Raw genomic sequence first — 22,085 nt, forward strand, 5'->3', positions numbered from 1 at the left:
AAAGAGACAATTATTCCTTCCTTACGCATGCGCAATTGATTTCTTTCGGCGGATTGTTATTTCTTCTTTGACTATATTAGTGAAAGCATCGTCTGATTGTCATTATATTGTTGGCGTCGTTAGTGAGAAACCGAAATATTTTTATAGTCTTTTTCATATTTAAATGCAAATATGAAATGCTGTATTGTGAAAAATACATATGTAATACATATATTTACGTATATTTTGACCTCAGTAGTGTGCATTTGCTGGGAAATATGCGAATGCGCATACGCGAGGAAGATTCTTTTACATAATCTTGATAGTTATCTTGGGACCAAGGGTTCACGGCAAAAGTGGGTTTATGCTTCATCTATATATCTATAGGGTGAACGTACTTGTCTTCGGTCGTGCGTCCATTTCCCGCATTTATGGGCAATAGCCAACTCATCGCAATTATGCAGGGTGAATTTTAATGGCTGTCCTAACTTTTTACTATGAGAGATGGGATTATCGATTGTAATCTTAGTACACACATGTACGGCATTTGCACATACATATGTCGGGTTGGGACAGCCATTAAAATTCACCTTGTATATTACATTATACAATATATTATTAAAACATTTCAAAATTCTCACAATTAATCTGCGTTTGTCTGACTGGTATTTAATGACATTAGAGAAGTTATGCTTACTTAGAATGCTTACACAACATGCGATATCTTTTTGAAAAAGATAGATTTTAATTTATATTGCCTGTTTCTCTTTTAAAACTACTTTCTTTAAAGCAATGTTTCCCTTTTAGTCTCATTAACCATATATTTATCATTAGTCCTATCAAATTCATGCTACAAGGATAAGGCACTATTAAATAATGTTTAGATTTCAAGGCTCTTAAAAGTCTATTTAAAAAATCTGCAGTACATAAAGAATTATTAATGTCTTAGTATTCCAGCAAGAATGGTACACAGTGTTCTAGCTTCATTGTATTTCGACATCAATTGTTAAACCAATATTGTATACAAAAAACTATTTTAGATGCAAAATTTTTATCTTTTGATTGTGAAAGTGATTTGCAGTAATAAATAAGGGCTTGTCATTTGAATTAAAGTTCTGAACACAATTATTAAGAGTTTCAAGATTGAGAAAACTCATATGATTGATGAGATAGTCTAGTGTAACACATAAATCATAATGACACATTCTTTAAAAAAAAAATCATCCATTAAATCGCATACAAGGTTCCTAGTAACATGATAAGAGTTCAGAATGTGCCATATATAATGAGTCTTGAATCTTGTTTAAAAAACATCATTAGATAATACATCATCTTCATAATTTATTCTACTGCAAAATATCAAAAAACTTTCTCTTAATCGTCTTCTCATGGTATTTTTATGCTCTCTACATAATCAGTAATAATAAGTTGCATTAAATAATTCCATAAAATAAGTCACAGTGTTACTCCAAATTATCTTATAGGATTTGATACAAAACAAAATAAATCATGCTCTGATTCATTTTGAACAATAGTACTATTTGTTTCTAAATCTCTTAATTCATCAATGATAGATGTAAGTTTGTATTTATTATAAAAAAGCAGTAATGTCAAAAATAATAATTCTAAAAGGGAATAGATGTTATTAAAGAGTACGTAGATATATGTGTATACGCTTAGTATTGATGTGGTGCGTATGAGAGTATTTTCTTTATCATTCTTTCGACGAAACTAAGTCTCAATTCGTTATATATTTTGTTATATATTTTTTAAAATCTTTTAGGGCATTTTATAAAGAATATATTTAAAACTTTTTCAAATTTTATTTTAAAAAAGGAATGTTTTACAATAAAAATACAACTTTTTCGGTATACATTTAACATCTTTGACAAAAAGAACAAATTAAATTTCTTGTCCTTAAATAACTTATTAAAAATTTTAACCCAAGAAAAATTAGTATGTCACTGAATTTGCGCAAATTGAATATTTTATTTAAAGCAGTTTTTAAATGTTAAAGATTTTAAAGATATTAAAAACTGTAAAGCAAGAAAATTTAAGCAACAAATAGCTGAATTTACAGAAATTAAATATTTTCAAGCAATTGCAATTCTTTCAAATGTATCAATAAAGATTTTTTAATCACTAGAAATTCCAAACTAAGAAAATTGAGCAAGTCGCTAATTTACAAAAATTGAAAAGCCTTGAAAACATAAATTCTTGAGCATATATATAAATATAGAGAGCCTGCTTTGAAAAGGTAGGAGAACCATGCATTATATCTCTTTGCAATAATTTGCTGATGCAACCTGTAATACACAAATATGTATTTCTCCGCAATACTTTACGATAATGCGGAATTATACCGTAATTTTACTATGCATCTTTGATTAGCTTTAACTTCGAGAGACTATGTTGTGACGACGCGATGTCATAGCAACCACCAGCGTGTAAACCCCCTGGTGTTAGTTGTAACTTACCCTCGGTTGTGTCGCGATGCCGCTGAATTCTTGAAACGTTCCGAAAAATGTCATTGTTCAAGACGAAAGAATGGTGGAGAACGCAATGCGGAGTGCACGAGTGTTTCGACAGACGCAGCTTGTTGGTCACGCCGTTGTTCGGCGCCGACCGGAAGGACATCGTTGTCGTCGGCAGCCACGGCGGTTACCTTCGGATATACAATCCATCCTCACAATGGATAGACGAAACCAAATCGCCGAGCGGCTACGAGTCCTCGGATCTAATCATCGAGACACAAGTCGGCGATTGTATTGTTGACATGAAGGCGGGAAAATTTGTCTCGTAAGTGAAACCGTTAGATTTACAAAATAGAAAGATAATTATAATTGATGTCACGAAGAATCGCACGTTTTTTAACTCTGGAATGCGTAGCAACATAATAAAATTTGTAAAAACCAGATATAATTTTAAAAGAATCAGTTAATTATGGAAAATAGAGAAAATAATTTCATTAAATTGAAAATAAAAGATCAAGTTAAATTTAAATAATAAAAATTATAAAACTAAAAAAAACAATGAAAATTAATAAATAAGAACAATATAATAAAAAAGAAAAATTAATAAACAATTATCGTAAGACTGCAAAAATTTGTGCATTAAAATTATTAATTTAATATATACATATTTTTTAATAATATGCACTTATGTTTTTATAATTAAATAGAAGCAAAATATGATTAAAAAATTATATAGACACTAAAAATAAATAAATCTATTTATTAATAAAACTTCTAAATATTATAAAATTTCGAGTCATTGTTATCAAAATTTATTTTAGAAGGTATGCTCTTTCAAAATGTATTTTTTGGGATTTCTAGTTTGGAAATACATAAAAATTACTTAATATCAAATTTTGAATATTCTTTTTTACTACTATTTCAATATTTTAATATTTTTTAATTTAAAAAGTGCTACTTTTTTGTGTTATATTACTAACAGTTTGTGCACAGAAAAATGCATATATTGATGCGATAAAATAATTAACTTTTATGGACATCTTAAACAAAAAAAACTCCCGGTCTCTTCCCGTCTCTGCCGGTCTTTCCCGATCTCTCCCGGTCTCTCCCTGTCTCTCCCGGTCTCTCCCGGTATCTCCCCGTCACTCCTCGTCTCTCCCCGTCTCTCCCGGTCTCTCCCCGTCTCTCCCGGTCTTGTCTTATTTATAATTAATTCTTATATTTATATTTAATTATAATAAATATTTATATTTATATTTAATTTATATTTAATTTAATTTGCCTCAATTTTGACTCTAATTACTTCATTTTCGAAACAAAATTGTAATGATAACAATATATGTTGTTCAATGTTTAATAACAAACTAACAAAAGAATTTCTATATTTTGAATCTTGTTTTACGGCTATATGCAAGTCAAACCAAAAAGGTATAATTAAAAAAATATAAAATACACAGTATATAGTATATATCATGATGAATATTTTATATGTACTTCTCAATAAAAACATCCGATAATAAATACTAGATCGAACGCTTCGATTTTGACATTGTATATATCACTTGTGTTTTTTGCTAATAATCTCGTCAAATTTTTATTCATTAACAAAACGCTTGAGAAATGTATTTTAAAAGTTTAAAGAATATTAAATTTAGAATATTAAATTTATATATCTATATATATATATATATATATATATTAAATTAATTTTTTAATTTTTTAAAAGAGAATCCACTTAAAATAAATTTTAATTAAATTAATACATTTTGCAACATTTCTTGCTTAAATGTTATTATATTTTTACAGATATTGCACTGATTTGTTTCAGAGGCTCGCAAGACACTCAACTCGCAATACTGACATCAAAAAAACTCATCATTTATAGCATAATTTTGAGTCAGGGCTCCGCTGAACATGGTTTGTACTACAATTGTATTGAATTCTAACAAATAAAAATACACATAAACATTCATATCTTTATATATTTATAACATTATAATTGAAATTGCTAACTTTTCTATCGTCTTTCAACTTAGAAATTATTTTATAAATCTTATTATATAGAATATATAATGTTAATAAAAACATTACATATATACAAAACATTTATAATATGATTTGATAATACAGAATATGATTTGGACTTTGAAATTACAATATGCCGTGTACTTAGAATATTAATTTTAGTGACAATAACATTAATCGCATGACGAAATAGCCTTTGGGAAAGATGGGCAACGCGCGCATAACGGCTAACAAGATCAAGCAATCATAAAATCCGTGTATGCGAATCCCCATTGGAATTCTCGCGCGAAACTTGACTTAAGAATGGTCGGCCAATTAGATTTTGCAACCTCAACAAACAAGTCTGCACGAATAGAATATATGCCGAGCACTGCATACATTTTCATTTCATTGCATGCCTCGTAATCATCTAATTAATATCTCTCATTATTAATTACAATAACTTACGTTACAACTACAAATATTAATGGTATTTTTATTACATGTATATATTATTATTCTTATTCTTATTAGCATTAAATTATTATTATAATTCTTGAGTTTGATATACAATTTATATATTTTGGAAGAGAGAGAGGAAGAACGTGTAATTATTTTTCTCTCGGTCTTGAAAAAGTCCTCAGGGCAGTGCTGAGACAGCAATCCCATAGACCCATCTTCTGAAAGCCGGTCCTGGCCACGTAGATAAAACGACCGCGAGCGGTGCGTGTGCTGCTAACGAGCACCACAAGTGCATTAAATTATTCCCACCCGCTAAGATCAAATGCGTAAAGATCGATATTTGAAAATATAATATGATGTACAAATTATTACAAATTGTATATCAATTGTTACAATATTCTGCAAAGATTATCTATATTCTGATAAATAAAAAACATTAAATTTAAAGTTTTTTTTATAGAAGATGATAGAATTTTTAGATATCAAATATATACATATATTAAAGTATATATCTATGGTATCACATTTAATTTTAAAAGTTCAAATAGCTCTCTTCCCCTCACATCTAATATTAAAAATTCTTTCCTAAACATTCCGTTTATTGTATCTTTTTAAATCTTATTCGTACAAAACTCAGATTCAAACGGTACTTAGCACTGAATGTGAAGTATAGATATGGACAATAGGCCTACAATGTTATAGGCCTACAATGTGTGTTTATGCCAATCAGTCAATCGTACGATATCGCGTATCAAAGTACAGAAATGCGGCGCGCAGTCTCGTTCATCGCAATCGCGAATAATCAAAAACTCGGGTATACACGACGTCGTACAACGCCTCTCTCGACATTTCTTTCGTCTACGCATCAATTTATGTAACGCAAGAAAACTTTTTTTCAATTTCCTGGTGCACGTTTTCCTCGTGCATTTGTGTGATTTGAAATTAAAACGTCTTTGAAAGATCAAGGAGGAGTCGGATCAAACAATTTTGACCCTAGAGCGCCATGTGAGGAATATTTATCCATTAATATTAATGATCTACGCGTTTCTACACATAATGCGGAAAATTACATAATTGCCACAGGGAAACATATGAATTGGAAATAATCTTGTGATCATTAGAAACTTATACAATCCTCATTTAATATGTGATACTATTATGCGAACATACAAGATGTAATAATGTTATAATAATCTTCATATTACAACTTATAAAAAATATAAACTTGCATTTTATGTTACACGCTGTAAAAATATAACATATTAAATTATATATAATTATTATTGTCAGTAAATTCGAGATCTATTGGGATTATTAAAAGTGTTTATGCACGTTAGAATAAAACTTACAAATAAAATTATTTTTTTTAATAATAATTATATGACTTGCAAAATAAATTTATAATTACAAAAAGAAGTTATATTTACAGAAAATTTATATATTAATTTACAATTAAAAAAATACAATTTAGTTTAAGCTAGATGTAAGAAATGCTATATGTAAAAATACAAATACATATGTATGTAATGCAAATACGTATGTGCGATATTACAATTATCTTATATAATAGTACACAAATGTGTACATTTACACAAAAGTTATAAAATATTATTATTTTTATGTAGTATAAAAATATGTATTTATTATAATATAAAAATTGGTAACTAACATATTCATATTTGTTAAAATGCAAAATTTTATATATTTTATTTTAAATTCTTTTATTTTTCCATGTTATTTATGTAATTTTAAATATTTTTTTACAGGGTATAATAAGTGCATAATTTTACAGTGTATACAAAAAATTTTTCATGTGTAGCTTATGCTTATATTCAATTTATGAAAAAAAAACTCTTTTCTTCACAATTTTCATTATTAATATATAAAATCAAAACAAATTAAAATTTGTATGCCGTTCAAAGATAGTTTCTGTGACTGATAAAAAAAATGCTTACCGGTTTAACCGTTCCAATATTAAAAACTGCTTTCGCGGCATGATCCGGGATCGAAAAAGCCTCGAGCTAGTATCTCGTTAAGTCCAGTCGATATTAGATGCGGCAATAACAACCGTCGAGCGTTTCATAATAATTCGCGAGCGCCGTTACGACGTCTTACGCATTACATCGTCGAGCAAGCGTATGCTTCTTTTGAGCGCGTGAAGCGCGCGACGATTCCTCTCGGAGCGGACATGGAATGGAAAAGGCGAGAACGATTATCTTCCTCGATGAAAACTGTCCACAGCCGATTTCCGTTCTGACTGCACGCTCATCCATGAAAAAAAAAACACGAATTGCATGTAAATTAGTTGCACACGTACAAATTGCAACTGTCTGATTCACTTTTTTCGCGTGAGAGATCATTAAAGGCATTCTATTTACTTCCTAATGCAAAGTAAGGCGCTAGCAATTTTCATATTATCCTTTTTATTTTCATATTTAAAATTATTATATTTCTTTCTATAATTAGAATTTTTTATTAGAAATAATGAAACAAGAGAAAGCAAATCTTAAGTTTTAAGTTAAAACATTTATGCATTAATTAATATAGCTACCAAAATTTGTGGCAGAAAGATAATTGTAATATTTTGTTTACTTTGTGGAAAATAAAATTTTACTTTTGCCATTTCCCTTAAATTTTTAATTGTTTTAATCTTTTTGTTTTCTCCTCTCATATATATTTTCTCTCATATAATTTTTAAATAAAAAGATTCAATTGTTTTCTTTTGCTTTCTCATGGCTGTTCCTAAATTCTCTCTTTCTCTCTCTCTCTCTCTCTCTCTCTCTCTCTCTCTCTCTCTCTCTCTCTCTTCACCCCCTTCTATAATTGTAATCAGAATATGATTACTCGTTTTTACATGTCTTTTTCTCTTTTCAATATTTTTAATACTTTCTCTTTCGTTTTTTGTTAATCAAATAAAGGGAGCATGTTTCTTTGCACTCACCTTTTTCTGGTACACTTACTTTAACATTGCCGTTGTGATATATGTACTCTGCAAAACGCTGACTCGTTCGGACGCTCAAACGTAACCACGATGAATTGCAGCTTGACCTATATACAGACAGGAATCACGATTGTTCGCCGTCGTCTCGAGCCGCTTGTCTAGCGCCGCCTGAGCTCCACGCGCGCATATCAGTCTCGCATATTTATTTCTTCAATTAACTGCAACGTACTACATAATCGACCTCATTTAATCTCGAAGTAAAAACCGCAAAAATACGGGGCAATTTTTATCAGTTCTGATAAATGTCGTCCTTGCGAATAAAAAAATTAAAGGAATGCAGCTTTAGAATCCATTCATAGATATTATGTAACGCAAAATAAATATTATAAATTTTTAATTCGCAATACGATATACATATTTATTAGTTACGATAAATAAAACTAATATAAAAAAATGTGTAAAGAATAAAAAAATTGTTAGACTAGAAACAATAAAATTTTGTTATTGGGAGATTTTTAAATTGGTTAAGAAAATGATAAATAAGATAAAAGATAGTAAAAAATTGAACAATATATAATTGTCCATTACAACTTATTAAAATTTAAAGTTCGAGGTACAAAAAATCTGTAAATTCTTCTTAGTTACATTAAAATAATGAAATAAACACTAACTCAAATCAAAAGAATTTTAGGTTTTTTTTTTAATTTTAATATTGATTGAAATTTTCAATCTTAAATTTTTATCCAAACAAATTTAATTAACCGCTTTTACACCTTTGCAGGGGACCATTGCGACCTGCAAATCGCTTACGAGCATCTGCTACAGCGATTTCCGGCGTCCCTGACAACGGGACCGTTTGGCGGTGTGCGGGGTCGGGACTTCCTCTGTGTTCAGTGCTTGGATGGTACGCTTCTCTTCTACGAGCAAGAGACTCCCACCTTCAGCCTGGTTCTCGGGAATCGGTTGCTGCCGGAGCCGATCATCTACGTTTCGCGGAACGACATCTTCGTGACGCCGAGCTCCTCATGGATCCTCGAGTGCTACAGGCAGGTTGTTCCACCGTGCTGTTCCGAGTAGCCCGTCAATGAACACCTGCTGGTATACAGATAACTCAGTCGCGGTGTATCAGATTGCAGCCTCGTCTTTCAGGATTATGAGTCGAGAGGACGAATGAAGAGATATATGATTTATTATCATTCGCGCGGTGATGAGAGAAGAGTATTTTATTATCGAAAGATTTAAAGGTCACTTTAGAATTCACAATAAGAAAAATATAATTTACCGTATTCTTTACAATAATTTCTAATTATTTGAGGAGAATCTCCACAAAATTATTAAATCAATACACATTCTAGCAAAGTTATAATATACATTTTTTAAAAGAGATATCTTTACCAGAAAATTTGCAAATTTCAGAAACGTATTTTCTCAGGTTTTTAAAATTGAATACGCGATGTGTACACTTTACGCTTGTAAATTAACATAATAAAAAATAATCGTGGACATACACTTGTCTTTTTCACGCAGGTACAAGAGCATGGCAGAATTTGGAAGCAAGGAACGCTCGGAGGAACCAAAAAACTTAGAACCGGACTGGAGTTACAATATCGGTGAAGCCGTTCTCGATATCGATACTGTTACCTTGAGCAGCTTCGAAGTCGGGATTCTTATACTTGGCGAGAAGAATCTGTATTGTCTCAAAGATAATTGCGTCACTCTGAAATACGCGAAACGGCTCGAGTACAAGGCACTCTGCTTTCAAGCTTACGTGATAGGTAATTTTAACAATTTAAAATTCTTCGAGAAAGAAAGAAAGAAAAAAAAAACAGAGAGAGATTAAATGTTGATCGTTTCAAAACACTTTCTCTCAGGGAAAGAAAAAAAAGTAAGAGACGGACAAGTTAGAGAAAATCGAACTAGTAGCCGGCGCGCGATGTGACTCGCCTAATTAACTATTTTGTGGAATGAAAAATAAACTGTGCTAATTGAATACGATGCTCGTAGAACCGGATGGCAAGTTGATGGTGCTTGTAATCGCTGACACGAACACCCTGATGATTTACGAGGGTACGACTCTTAAGTGGTCAGCCCAACTGCCTTTTACTCCGGTCGCCGTAACTCGAGCGCATTTTCAGGTAATCAATTGCATAATTCTATAACTCGTATTCTTGCTCGATGTGGCATTTATTTCGTAGAAAGCGTCATCGAGAAAGAAAGCATAAACAAAACCAATTATTTTCTTTGACACTTTCCAAGATATCTAGTAAATTCCGTCGTAACAATCTGCTATTGTTATAGTCAATAATTGTATGACACTAAAAGTTTAATTAATTTGTAATGTAACATTAACATTAATATTATGACTCTTACAGCCAAGAATTGTTATAATAAAAGTTTAATTGATTTATAATATAGCATTAACATTAATTAATATTATGTTAAATTCTCACTATTAATTATTTTGCAATAAACTACATTGACATATTTTTTCAAAGAGAGGAACTTGAATTAAGTTCGTAGGAAAGGTCATTGATAATCTTTTTAGTCATGCTTTATCATTCCACTTTTCCTATAACATTGAAATAGTACAACAATATTATGATAGTCAATATGTTGCATCTGACGAGGCGAGTATTAATCATTGGCAATGAGAAGAGACTGAAAAAAAATTATCGGTTGAAAAACAATCTTATTTGAATAACAATATTGGATAAAAACATACAGAAAATATGAGAGAATTCCTTTTAGAAGAGAAAGGGAGAGAAAGATAGAAGGAGAGAGAAGACTTCGATGGAGCGCGTATCTACGTTTACCACGATAGTCTGCAATCAGAGCCGATGACATTTGACAAAGAAACGAGCCGAGACCTCCGCTATATCAGTGTATCCTCTTCCGTGTTGCACTATCGACATCGCCAGCCGTTGTGTCTCTGACAACGTTATGTCGGGCACAAATCTATCGTATCCTTGCCATTAGACGCCTCTTTGGTAACTTCCATTCCACATTTTTAAAATATCAATAAAGAATAGAGCAATCTTAAGCTTCTATGACGACAAGTCTTATCTGAAATTTATTTTGTTTTTCTAAAAAAAAAAACTGTATCTCAAAAATTTGGAGATGTAAAAATATGAATGTAAGCTTTTTGTTAAAATTTTTGCGGAAGATATTTGTTTACAAACCGGTTGCTCCAATTTCTTAATAAACTCATCTATCAAGTGAATATATATATGTCTGTCTCAATTTTATTTATTTAAAAAAGTGAAGATAGACACATGCTTACCTAATAAGTAAATATCAAGAAGTTGGAACAACTGGCCCTATGTCTCTCTGTAGATTCAACGTTACTTGTAGCCATGCCAACTTCTATTCGCTGTCTGCAAAAACCGCGTCAAATGTCAATATAAAATAACAATCAAATTGCTCGAGAACATATTGGGCTATCTTACGGATTGTTCGTTTAGGAATTTTTAAAACCGCAAGATGGGAGAGAAGAAAAAGAAGTGAAGATAAAGACGGAGAATTCGCGTGGCGATGGCGATCAAAAGAAACGTTCAAGGCTTTTAGCATCGGCGTCGGCAATGAAAGACCGACCAGGAAAGGAAAAAACCGCAAGAGTGCAAGGAAGGACGAGGAGTTGGCAATTATCACCCTGGTTTTATCTTATCGTCCTGCCGCAGCTAGTGCGCGCGGTCAGCAAGGTTGCCATTGTTGTCTTTCCGGAGGACACAGAACGCGCGAATTGCTGGCTAATTAGCTTAATACCGAGAATTCCACTTTGTTAATCAGCGAACTATCGTCGCGACAACTGGAGTTGTTCCGCGTGTATACGCAACAACACGAGAAAACGCTTAGAAAACACCTAAATCAGCCGGACGCCAATATGAAAATAGCGACGAATGATTATTCTTATCTTATCTCGCGCAATGACAAAAAAAAACAAAAGTAGTCTTTCAGTTTGCCGCTATGGAAAGAATCCGCTGAATAAGCGTTTGAACTTGAAGTTGTACACGCAAAAAAAAATACCAGCGGTTTTTTTTTCTATAAAAGAAAATTTATGATTGTAATTTACAATTAGAGGCACAATGGACTGTAATTTACAATTAAAATATATGCAATATATGTTACCACCGTCAAACGTATACGATCGTACTCGTGGATCACTTCAATTTTTAATTTTGAAGGTCGGATCACTTTTACGGGCAGGTCTTTAATTTAGCTTTCATATTGCTTTTGCACATCCGCGGGATAATAACTATGATGTACAGGCCACTCCAGGTTTCCCGCGGTTCTTTACTCTTTTTTTTATCTACAGTTTCTTTGACCAATTTGGAGTTGATTTTTCTTTTTGTGGCGATGCGACTGTAATCTAGAGTTTCATATTTCTTTTTTTAGCACTTAGACGGAACGATCGTCGTTCTTTCAGAAGAGGGCCAGCTAGAGGCTTGCTACTTGGGCTCGGAGCCGTCGTTATTTATCGCGCCTCCTCTACACCGACGCGGTTACGATTACGTAGCCGCTGAAGATGAGCTCATGGAACTCCGCAAGTTGGCAAAAAGAAATAAGGCTTCCGGTACGAATAAAACAGGAATCATCAATATGCTCCTAATAATCATTAGCAATCGATCATTTCTCTCAATCGGTCAAAATCATCCATTTCAAAGCTTAATACTTATTATTAATTTTATAGTTAAATACAATTAATTAGAACAAACAGTTTGATCGTATTGTATGTTCAATCTATTCGAATAGTTTGAAGTAAGAAAAAGGATAAATATTCCATTTGAATATTTCGACAATTCAGACTGTTCAAACTTAAGCAGTGACCGGCCTGTAATGTCGTGATAACGCGTATCGAACGCACGTTTGACTGGAGTAAAGATGCGTGTTTGACGCAAGCATAGAACCCAAGGTTAAATCTCGATCGGATAGCATAAAGTATGTCGACAAACTTAGATTTAAATTATAATAATTTCGAACTTTCGAATATCTGGTGTGAGGTGAATTCAAACAGTTAGAAAATATCTTCAGTTTGAAGTGTTGACGTTTTTAAAATTTGATGTATTCATACACCCAATGTTCCCGAACTCTACAAATAATTAATTTTTGTTATTGAAATTATAAGGCAGTCAACTCAGTGACGTCACCATGGACGCTGAGTTAATAATAACCGTAACCGTATCTGCGGATCTGGAACCCAGTCCACGCGGAAATCAGGATGACTCTAAGGACGATTCAGAGGGTCGTAATTTAATGTGCAGGATTACCATAGAATTATCCACGTACACGACGCTTCACGACGTTCAAGTGTGCGTGGACGTCTCAAAGCCGTTCGTCTCCGAGAAGAATTGTCATGTTATTAACAATCTCTGTAAGCAAGTCATATAAAATTACGTGTTTATGGTCTCGAATGTTTAAAGTCTCGAATAAGAAAACAATTCTGCAAAAAAATTAAAACGCGATAAATAAATAAAAAATAGAACGAGTCAAGAAAAAAAAGAATACGGATCTTTCTCTATTCTTCTTAAATTGGTAGAATTGCTAGACTGTCAATTTAGCACTAAATGTCAATTTAGTAATACATCATTTTAATCGTGTAAACGCGAAGGTGACCGGCAAATTCTACGCACGATGATCTACGCGACGACGGATCTGCCGGCGATGTCATCGGACGTGAGAATCTCGGCGAGCTACAAGACGGGGGATCGTGGGAGCCTGCGCGTACTTCAGAAGATGGCCCAACTGCCCCTGAAGATGATGCTGAGGGCCTGCCCACCCGAGAATACGTCCACCTTCACGGCGACCATCAAGTGCAGCGAGCCCCTCGTGGCTTTTAGCCAGCTGTTTCCCGGTAAATCCATCGGCACCGTCGTTTATAATACCCTCCCCTCCCTCCACCCTCCCGCCGCTCGCGACCAGGGCTGCAACCGCGATAAAACTTATCCCCTCAAATCTACCGTCGACAAATTTCTTGTGGTTTCGCGTGATAAAATTATAATGAGCTTCCTGAGAGTTCCTCTAACTAGGTTTGTTTCAATTTTAATGTATAAAAATTATATACTGTAAAAAGTTGCATCTCAAGTTTTAAATAGCTGTCCCTGCGAATTTTATTTTATCTCCTTATTTATCATAGAAAAATATTGTGTGTGATTGATATAATCAATAGAATTACATAAATTCTTAAAACCCTTTTCCTTTCGCAAAAGACAATATATCATCCTTAAGAAATGAAATGTTAGAAAAATTTATACGATTTATTGTCGTAATTGTATCTTCCATAGAAAATGCAATATTTACAGTTTAATATCTCTTGCCTAAAGTTATTAATTAAAAATATTGTGAAAATTAATTTTGTTTAATAATTGTCATTGATCTACGAGCAGTAGAGAACTTGACTCGTTTATGTATGCAACATTACAGGCCATAGCTTTGTATTGCCGCCCTGTTGGTCTCATCGCTCTGTAGGATTCCTTAAAAACTCATATCTTTTTTATTTCCACTGGCTCGTATTTCGCCCCGCTGTTTCCCGTCGGAAATTACGGGCTAGGAAATTGTGGATAGAGAATTAGGATGTCTCGTTTACGAACGGCGATATTAAGGAATCCGGTCTCTCTCTCTCTCTCTCTCTCTCTCTCTCTCTCTCTCTCTCTCTCTCTCTCTCTCTCTCTCTCTCTCTCTCTCTCTCTCTCTCTCTCTGTTCGTGTAGTTTAAATGTGCGGCATCTCAGCCCACCTAATACGATAATCAGACATCGTGGACCCCAGGAACCTTATTCGGACCTCTTCAATCAAGGCGCGTTTTCTTTCTTTTATCGACCTCTTGGTTTTAAGGCTCGCACACCTGGTAAATTCGTAATTTAAAGTCGGTAAAATTCTCGTTAAGTGAATTCCTTACCTCCAATGAGACTACTCAGTATCAATCATAAAAATATCAATCTTAGTATCCGTCTTAAGTTACAATGTAGAGGATATTTCAAAATTTTCAATCGTAATTTTTTTTCACAAATGTTCTAATAATTTTATTTCCAGAAAAACATTTTTTTAAAACTTCAAAATTTTTAACGTTTATAAGATTTTTTTAAATTAAACATTAATTGTCTCGATCATTGCTATTAACCCTTCTCGATCAAACGCTAAATAATGTTTTGTTGTACAATTTTGTTGCATATACTTTGCTAAATTTTGGTTTATGAGATTTTAGAAAACGCATATGTGTGTGAAGACATATGTATATGTGCGTGTATGTGTGTAAATCCGAAGTTGAAATTTAAAAACATATATAAAGTGTTATTAAAATCATACTTCGATAGTTCTCTCAATAGTTTTTTTAATCGTCATATTAGATTCTGTCATTAAAAATTTTTCAATTATGAATTGAAACAAGTTTTAAATCAACGGTCTCAAAAACATTAATACAAAAATTTTCAAGACATGTTTATTATCATTTTTATTTCGGTATCAATTTTTTTGTAAAAAAATATCAATTAATCTTTTAATTATAACTTATTACTAATGTAAAATAATTACATATTTATATTATTCATATGTACATTTCACATATGCAAAACATGTTACACAAGCTAATTATGAAATACAGAGATTAAATGAATAGTTCAATTTTCTTTTTTAATTATTTTCTCCAGAAATTCGCGTAGAGATTTTAATGTACTACAATTCTTGGTAGAATTTACAGGAGACGTACAAAGGCAAAATTGGAATGCGCTTGGTTTGCAACACGTGCAAACTGGCAGCGTGGTGACAATTGCTTCCGGCGCTACCAGCAATCGTTATCGCGTGCAGTCGAATGATGGACCTTCAATGGCCTTGGTGGTCCAGCAATTGATGAGTAGACTCAAAGACAAAGCTACCGGAAATTTTACGACTGCTATCGCGCAAAATCACATACAACTGGTCCAGTCTCAAATGGAGGCGCACTATCGTAGTCGCCAGGAAGCGGACAAAATCGCGGTAATTTAAATGGAACTTTAACGTAAATCGTAAATCTAATTTTAATACGTAATGATCAAATAACTTATAAGAAAAATACATTCGTGATTATACGTAAACGTATTACGTTGCTAAATATAATTATTTACTTGTCTGTTTTTAAATTAATAATCTATTATTATTTTATGTAAAGTCAAAGTTCTCTTTTCAAAGTGCTAAACATTTGTCCTTCTTTCGCTTTTTTAATTCATCTTTTAACTTTGATTTTAATTTGTATGTTATAAAAATATATATCTTTGATAAGCTAAAAATTTCCCTATAAAGTAAACATTTTATACTGATAAGAATTAAAAAAATTTTTATTTGCTTTCTCATCTTTACGTACTGTTAGCTCTCTCTCTCTCTCTCTCTCTCTCTCTCTCTCTCTCTCTCTCTCTCTCTCTCTTTTATTTTTTACACATACACACTCTCGCGCACAAAAGCTTATACTTTCCCTACTTCCGTAAGATCAATGTTTTTCGCAGTCGTAAAACGCCAATGATGGCATTGGCGGTGTTCGATTCATTAACATCGTCGCTGCCATCGATTAATTACCCCCGTTTCTCTTTCCCTTAGCATGCTTTTTTGTTCGCAAATACAGAGTGAAATCGGGCTGCTGTCGACCCAGTTGAGAAACATCGAGAGGAGGATGCTGCGCGCCGTAAGGGAGCGGAACACCCGATCTCTGGCTACGACTGGACTGCCGTTCCTCTTGGAGTCGACCTATCGCGCGATCTCTGCGCTCCTGGATGATCTCGCGATTGCACGAACGGTAAGTAACCGACATCCTAATAGCTAATTCTTTTGCTTTTAATCCAAACTCGATGTTTTTTGCTCTTTCAATTTTAGCCTTTCAGCATGTTCAACACAAACCGGATCTCGTAAGTCTTATCATAAAACTGCTCGGAAATATAATAGTTTGAAATAAGGCTTTAATTTTTATTAGACAAAAATTTTTATTTATTTCTACCTATACAGTTAATTGCGTCTGTGGTTCTTATTGTTAAGAAAGATTAAAGCTATCTTGTAGTATCTTTAAAATTATCTCAGCACTATTGAAGCAATCATTCTTATTGCTTTAAAAACGATAGGAAATTTAGTCTTTAATGTATGAAAACTGCAATACATAAAGACTTTTGTTTCTATTGCGTTTATCTCGAAGAATTTCTACACATGATTTCTATGCATTTTCGTCAGGAAACTATAATAACAAGTACATTTCTATCCGGCACTGCAACTGAGCTGCGGTCTCAGAATCTGTCTCGATAATGCGCACGAATCGCGTACGCTGTAATTGCCCGCCGTGGTTGCCCTCGCTTATTCACCCGACGCTGACAGCGACGGCGAGCGGCGACCATAATCTCGGCTGTATAAAACGCGCGAGAGCCACTTGGCGGCCGATCGCGGCCGATACGGTACGCCACGTTTTATCGCGCGCCGATCTGGAAGCGGCGATGGCAATCGCACCGATGGCGGTTTCGAGAAACCGTATCAACGTGTCCGTGATCGTTACCCGATCCCTCTCGTCGCGCTCGAGTGGCTTATTATTTGCGAGATTTATGGCACTGCGGAGAAGGGAATTCGATGTGAGCGCCGATCCACGCGATATATGGGAAAGCCATGTTTAGATAGGTAATAAAAGACAAAGACGCGAGAAGGATCGAGTTCCGTTGCCGTTAAACGATTGGATTAAAAATGGAAAGTGCAACCCAGAGAAAAACCAAAAATAATATGCTCTTTACCTGTTCCTGTTACAGAAATACATTAAAGCAAATTAAAAAGTAAGTTAATAAACGAGCACATGTTCACGCAATTCATATTTTCTAGAATCACCCTTCCTTCAAAGCTTTTCTAAGAGCTGCACGATCAATTTAAATTTTTACAGTTTTGATTGGATTTGATCTTCAACAGTACAGAAAGTACGAACGGTTAATAAAAACTGTGCTCGTGTAAGGAGAAAAAAAAAAGTTTACGGAGCGGAGCGTCTGACCTCGTCAAAATTATACCGGTTTCGATTCCCGACCCAAATCTCGGGCTCGCATCATCAATCCGGACAGATTGGCGACGTGCAGTCCGTCAGTGCGGCGTGATGTAACGCGGTAATTGGGCTGTTGCAGGAACGGGAACGCGCCGGCCACGGTCTGCAGTGCGCCGTAAGGTTACTGCTCCTGCTGCTGCGGCTTAACGTGAACGACGATAAGTACGCAATGCTCGAAGCCGCGATCGGATTCGAGTCGTCGCAGCTGCGCGACGAGCTTGTAAGTACTATTGAAATGCGCGATCCGTTCTCCCTCGGTAGATAAAACACATCCGGTTGCTAGAAGTACAATTCCAATTTAATTAAAAACTCACTTGATTAATACATTGTATATTTAATCAATAATTAACCGATTAAATCTTAGATACATTGACTATATATGTTTTACAATAAGATTATATTTCTTCCAAAGAAATGTTCTTCTTGTAGAAAATGTAATTTCAACCATCTGGAAGAATTAGATTGATCAAATTACCACCAAAAATTGCACTACCGTTGCTGTTTTCTTATACTTCTATTTTTGACAAGCATTTGATCGATCGGTTTCCTAGGACTGGGAAGAGATAGCCGATGTCTGCCTGAGCACTTTCCTACGTTCCACATCGAGAAAAGCCACGGGTCACCTGGACGCAAAACCTACGCTATTAACCAAAATGACGTCTACCAAAGAATTTACAAAGTTGAAGAAACGTCTAGTACACGCGGTCGAACGCCTCGATAGCTGTCGAGAAGCCGATTCCGAAAAAGAACAGGTGGAGGCTGGCGATCGCGCGTCTTAAAAATCGCCGCGTTATTCAACATGGACAATTTTTATCTCTGCAAATTTCCTCCTTCAAAACCCAAATTATAGCAAACGCGTATAAGGTAAAAAAAAAAAATAATTAAAGTGTGAAATTAAAATTTTTTTATCGGAGTTCAACCGAGATAGGCGATAAAAAACTTATATTCCCTGTACTCTCTTTACTTCGTTTTGTCGCGAAAATTTCTTAACGTAACAAAAAGAGAGAGAGAATATTACACGCAAAAAACAGTTATCCAGACTCGGTCAGGTGTATTTCCGCGATTCGTCAACGTAATTGATCGCTCCGGCATCTTTAATGAGATCTCCGGGAGTATGTATTGTCGTATACGTATATTGGGTGTATCTTGGCGCCGTTTGCGTGTGCATACCACTGATAAGCTTACGCAGGTGCAATACAACGCGTATTATGCACGGACACGCCATATCGGACAGGCGCGCAATGTTTACGTAAGTGCGTCTAACACGCGCCGGCGCTGCGGCGATAATTTTATTCCGTCGCCTGCGGCATATTATTGAAATAGGCGAAGTCGAACGGCGTAACGTATAGTTTGAATGATTCACTAGCTGGCGCCACGATTCCGCTTTTTCGAGCGGCTAATTAATGGGAAGAATGTACGAGACGGGTGGGTATGTGTTTAACTCGCCGGGACCAATAATAACCGCGTGCTTTGTTCGCGATAATTTTCCTACGAGAGCGTTCTCTGTGTAATATTATGCAAAGTGCTCGCCTCGCGCAGAATGGAAAGGATCGTAAGAATTTTTCAGATCCCGGGCTACGCGCACACTGCGTACGCTGTGTCCGATACTCGTCGCGACAATTAAAGAGACACGCAACGTTATGCCGTACGGTTACGGCGGTTTGTCGCGAACAGAATGCTTCTGTTGTTACTCTTCCATTGTCAGAGATTGTAACTCTATCTCAGCATGTTAAATCAATAAACAATATCCGAGACATATCCCTGTGATTGTAGCAAATTATACTGTTTAATGGAACGTTGACTAATTTGTCTATTACAACGTACGTTTAAAATACAATCTGCACCTATTAAAGGGAAGTGATGTCGTACACATTTTAGCTCAAAATATTTCTATATTATAAAAAGAACTTAATTAGTAATGTAATAAATTGTTTTCTATAACGATTTGCTTTCTTTCGAGCAGTTGCATAATTCTTCGCACGTAGAACTAGGGCGTTTTCTCAACGATTGAGAAAATCTATTGAGAGACGATGTTATACTTTCCTTCCGATCCAATTATATTCATAATTTTTGCTACACATTCACGCATACGTTTTTTCGATTTAAAGATAATTACAGAGGAAAAGATGGTATTATGACATCTATAGGACATCTGGCCACTCGTATATCTCTGTCATTAAATGAAGAATTCTGAGTGATTAGTTAAGGAATCATTTGTTTAGTACCTCAGTTATGCAGTGGCGCTAATATGACAATATACAACTGACACATTTATTATGAAGCATTTTTATCTTTAAACATTTTAAATTTCAAGGAATTTTATTTCAATCTTTAAAAAAAGATTAACGTTAAATTACATAACTTTCTCATTCTTTTTATACTTGAGCATAATAATTATACAAATATTTGTACATTTAAGTGTTTCTGTTATTTAACATTTTATTCAGCTATACATATTTCGAGTTATACAAAGTTAAACAATAGCATTTTGCTAATGTAGTCAGCTTTAGCTTGCTGATGTCTCTATAGGCTTAACAGCTTCTTTTTCAAAATTTTTATATCAAAATAATTATTTGAAAGGTTAATTGTATTCTATTGTTAATCTATCATTTATATTACATGTATTACAGATTTTTAATACTGCGGTTTATATATTGACGAAAGATTATGTGTATATATACATATATATGCATATATTTTGCAATACTTTCTTTTTAGTTCGACTAAATATATAATTTTCTATAACAAAACACTATCTTTTTAAAAACAAAACTAATTTTTTAAGTCCATTTTAGTAGAGAGGCCACATTGTTATTATTTATCACCTGTTCTTGTTTAATCCATTATGCACAATAATTTAATCCATTATTTATAAATGACATTTTACACATAGATATTCTATAAATCTAGAATTGATTAAACGACATATTGGCAAATGCAAATGTGTGTATGTCAAAAGAATTAAAAAGAATTAATTATTAATAAATTGGAAACAGTTAATTAGGCTCCAATAATTCAAATAATGTGTTGAGGAAAAGATTGCCAAAAATTAATTATTAATAAAATTATTGTACAAAATGTAAATAAGAACCTCAATATACCACAATAATATCTCTATCTCCTCTTTCCCAATTATTTTTGTTTTACATAAATTTTAATAAAAATTAATGGGCTTTCGAGGTCGTTTAATATAATACTTTCATCGTTAGGCACGCGTGCATTGTGGCGATTCACACGACGCGAAAGAAACCTTTCTCGTGCGCACGCAGATGCGTGCTCCGTTCCGTATGCGGCTTCCCACGAGCGTGGAGAAACAAATAATCGAGGCCCGAGCAACCTTTGCCGAAGTGCTCGGCAAATATTTAGACGGCAGCACTTTTCCGCTGCGGCCACTGATGTAACAGATTGAAATATTTGTGGCCGCAACTTTGCAGTTCAGATAAACGTCTCTCGCGGCTAACATTGGTGAATAACCGTGAATACCAAGGCGTAAACAATGCAACAATGATGTCGTAATGATGTAAGCTTTTACAAGCACGATGTTTAATTATACTGGCGTACAGTCAATACAAATCGAGCGCAAAATTTTCCAGAACTGTAGACTTTATTTTACTTTAGGTTTAATAATGGATTTTTCCGTAAAATTATAAAGTGAAGTAAAACATTATTATTTATTATAGCTTTTTATATTTAACATTAAATCTTAATAATTATAATTGGAATTAGTAACATTTACTCATAATATCTGCTCGTAATTTTTTATAAAGCAAAATCAAGATTTTCTTTTTAAAAAAAGAAAAAATAGCAAAAAAGATTTAAGGCTGCAGTGTCACTGAAAGACCATAAACACATGGCTAAATATATAAAATCTTACACGAATGTGTCACGTCCATACGTGACTTTTTTCAATAAGTAACAATTTTGTTAATTATTTAAAATATTTATTTTAGTCAAAATAACTTAAAAGATTTTGATAGTTCGCGTTACTTCTCTATTTAGTTATTGTCGAAAAATGGATGCCAAATGACGCTAATAACGGACAAAATCTCTTGCATTAAAGTTTATTAAAAATAAAATATTCAGTGTAAATAATGTTTAGCAAAATAATTATGAAATCTTCAATTACAATTTTGACAGATATTTTACAAAATTTTCCAGATTTTTTAAATAATTTAAAATAGGAAAAATAGTGCGTCAATCGTAAT

General features: G+C 33.7%; 1 protein-coding gene and 1 long non-coding RNA gene across 3 annotated transcripts; one reads left to right on the top strand and one right to left on the bottom strand.

Moving 5' to 3' along the window:
• Positions 1-1,858: 1,858 nt before the first annotated feature.
• Positions 1,859-21,646, top strand: LOC105831112 (protein PTHB1). 2 transcript variants are annotated; one of them, XR_003626757.2, is made up of 13 exons: positions 1,859-2,778; positions 4,282-4,370; positions 8,642-8,906; positions 9,388-9,635; positions 9,865-9,995; positions 12,253-12,430; positions 12,983-13,228; positions 13,466-13,708; positions 15,541-15,824; positions 16,444-16,614; positions 16,692-16,723; positions 17,960-18,100; positions 18,432-18,553. XR_003626757.2 is itself a non-coding variant. In XM_012671017.3 (12 exons), exons 1-12 carry the CDS (start codon positions 2,504-2,506, stop codon positions 18,657-18,659), a joined length of 2,499 nt encoding a protein of 832 aa, XP_012526471.2. In that variant the 5' UTR covers positions 1,859-2,503; the 3' UTR covers positions 18,660-21,646. The 2 variants fall into 2 exon arrangements, 1 of the variants encoding a protein (XP_012526471.2); XM_012671017.3 differs by lacking the exon at positions 16,692-16,723 and having other exon boundaries at positions 18,432-21,646.
• On the bottom strand, positions 4,369-8,740 carry LOC118644424. The gene is made up of 2 exons (XR_004962233.1): positions 8,671-8,740; positions 4,369-8,088 (listed from the first exon to the last, which is right to left on the bottom strand). It is a non-coding gene; the product is annotated as an uncharacterized LOC118644424 (long non-coding RNA).
• Positions 21,647-22,085: the final 439 nt, after the last annotated feature.

Source organism: Monomorium pharaonis, chromosome 2 (assembly GCF_013373865.1).
Source record: "Monomorium pharaonis isolate MP-MQ-018 chromosome 2, ASM1337386v2, whole genome shotgun sequence".
Classification (NCBI taxonomy): domain Eukaryota; kingdom Metazoa; phylum Arthropoda; class Insecta; order Hymenoptera; family Formicidae; genus Monomorium; species Monomorium pharaonis.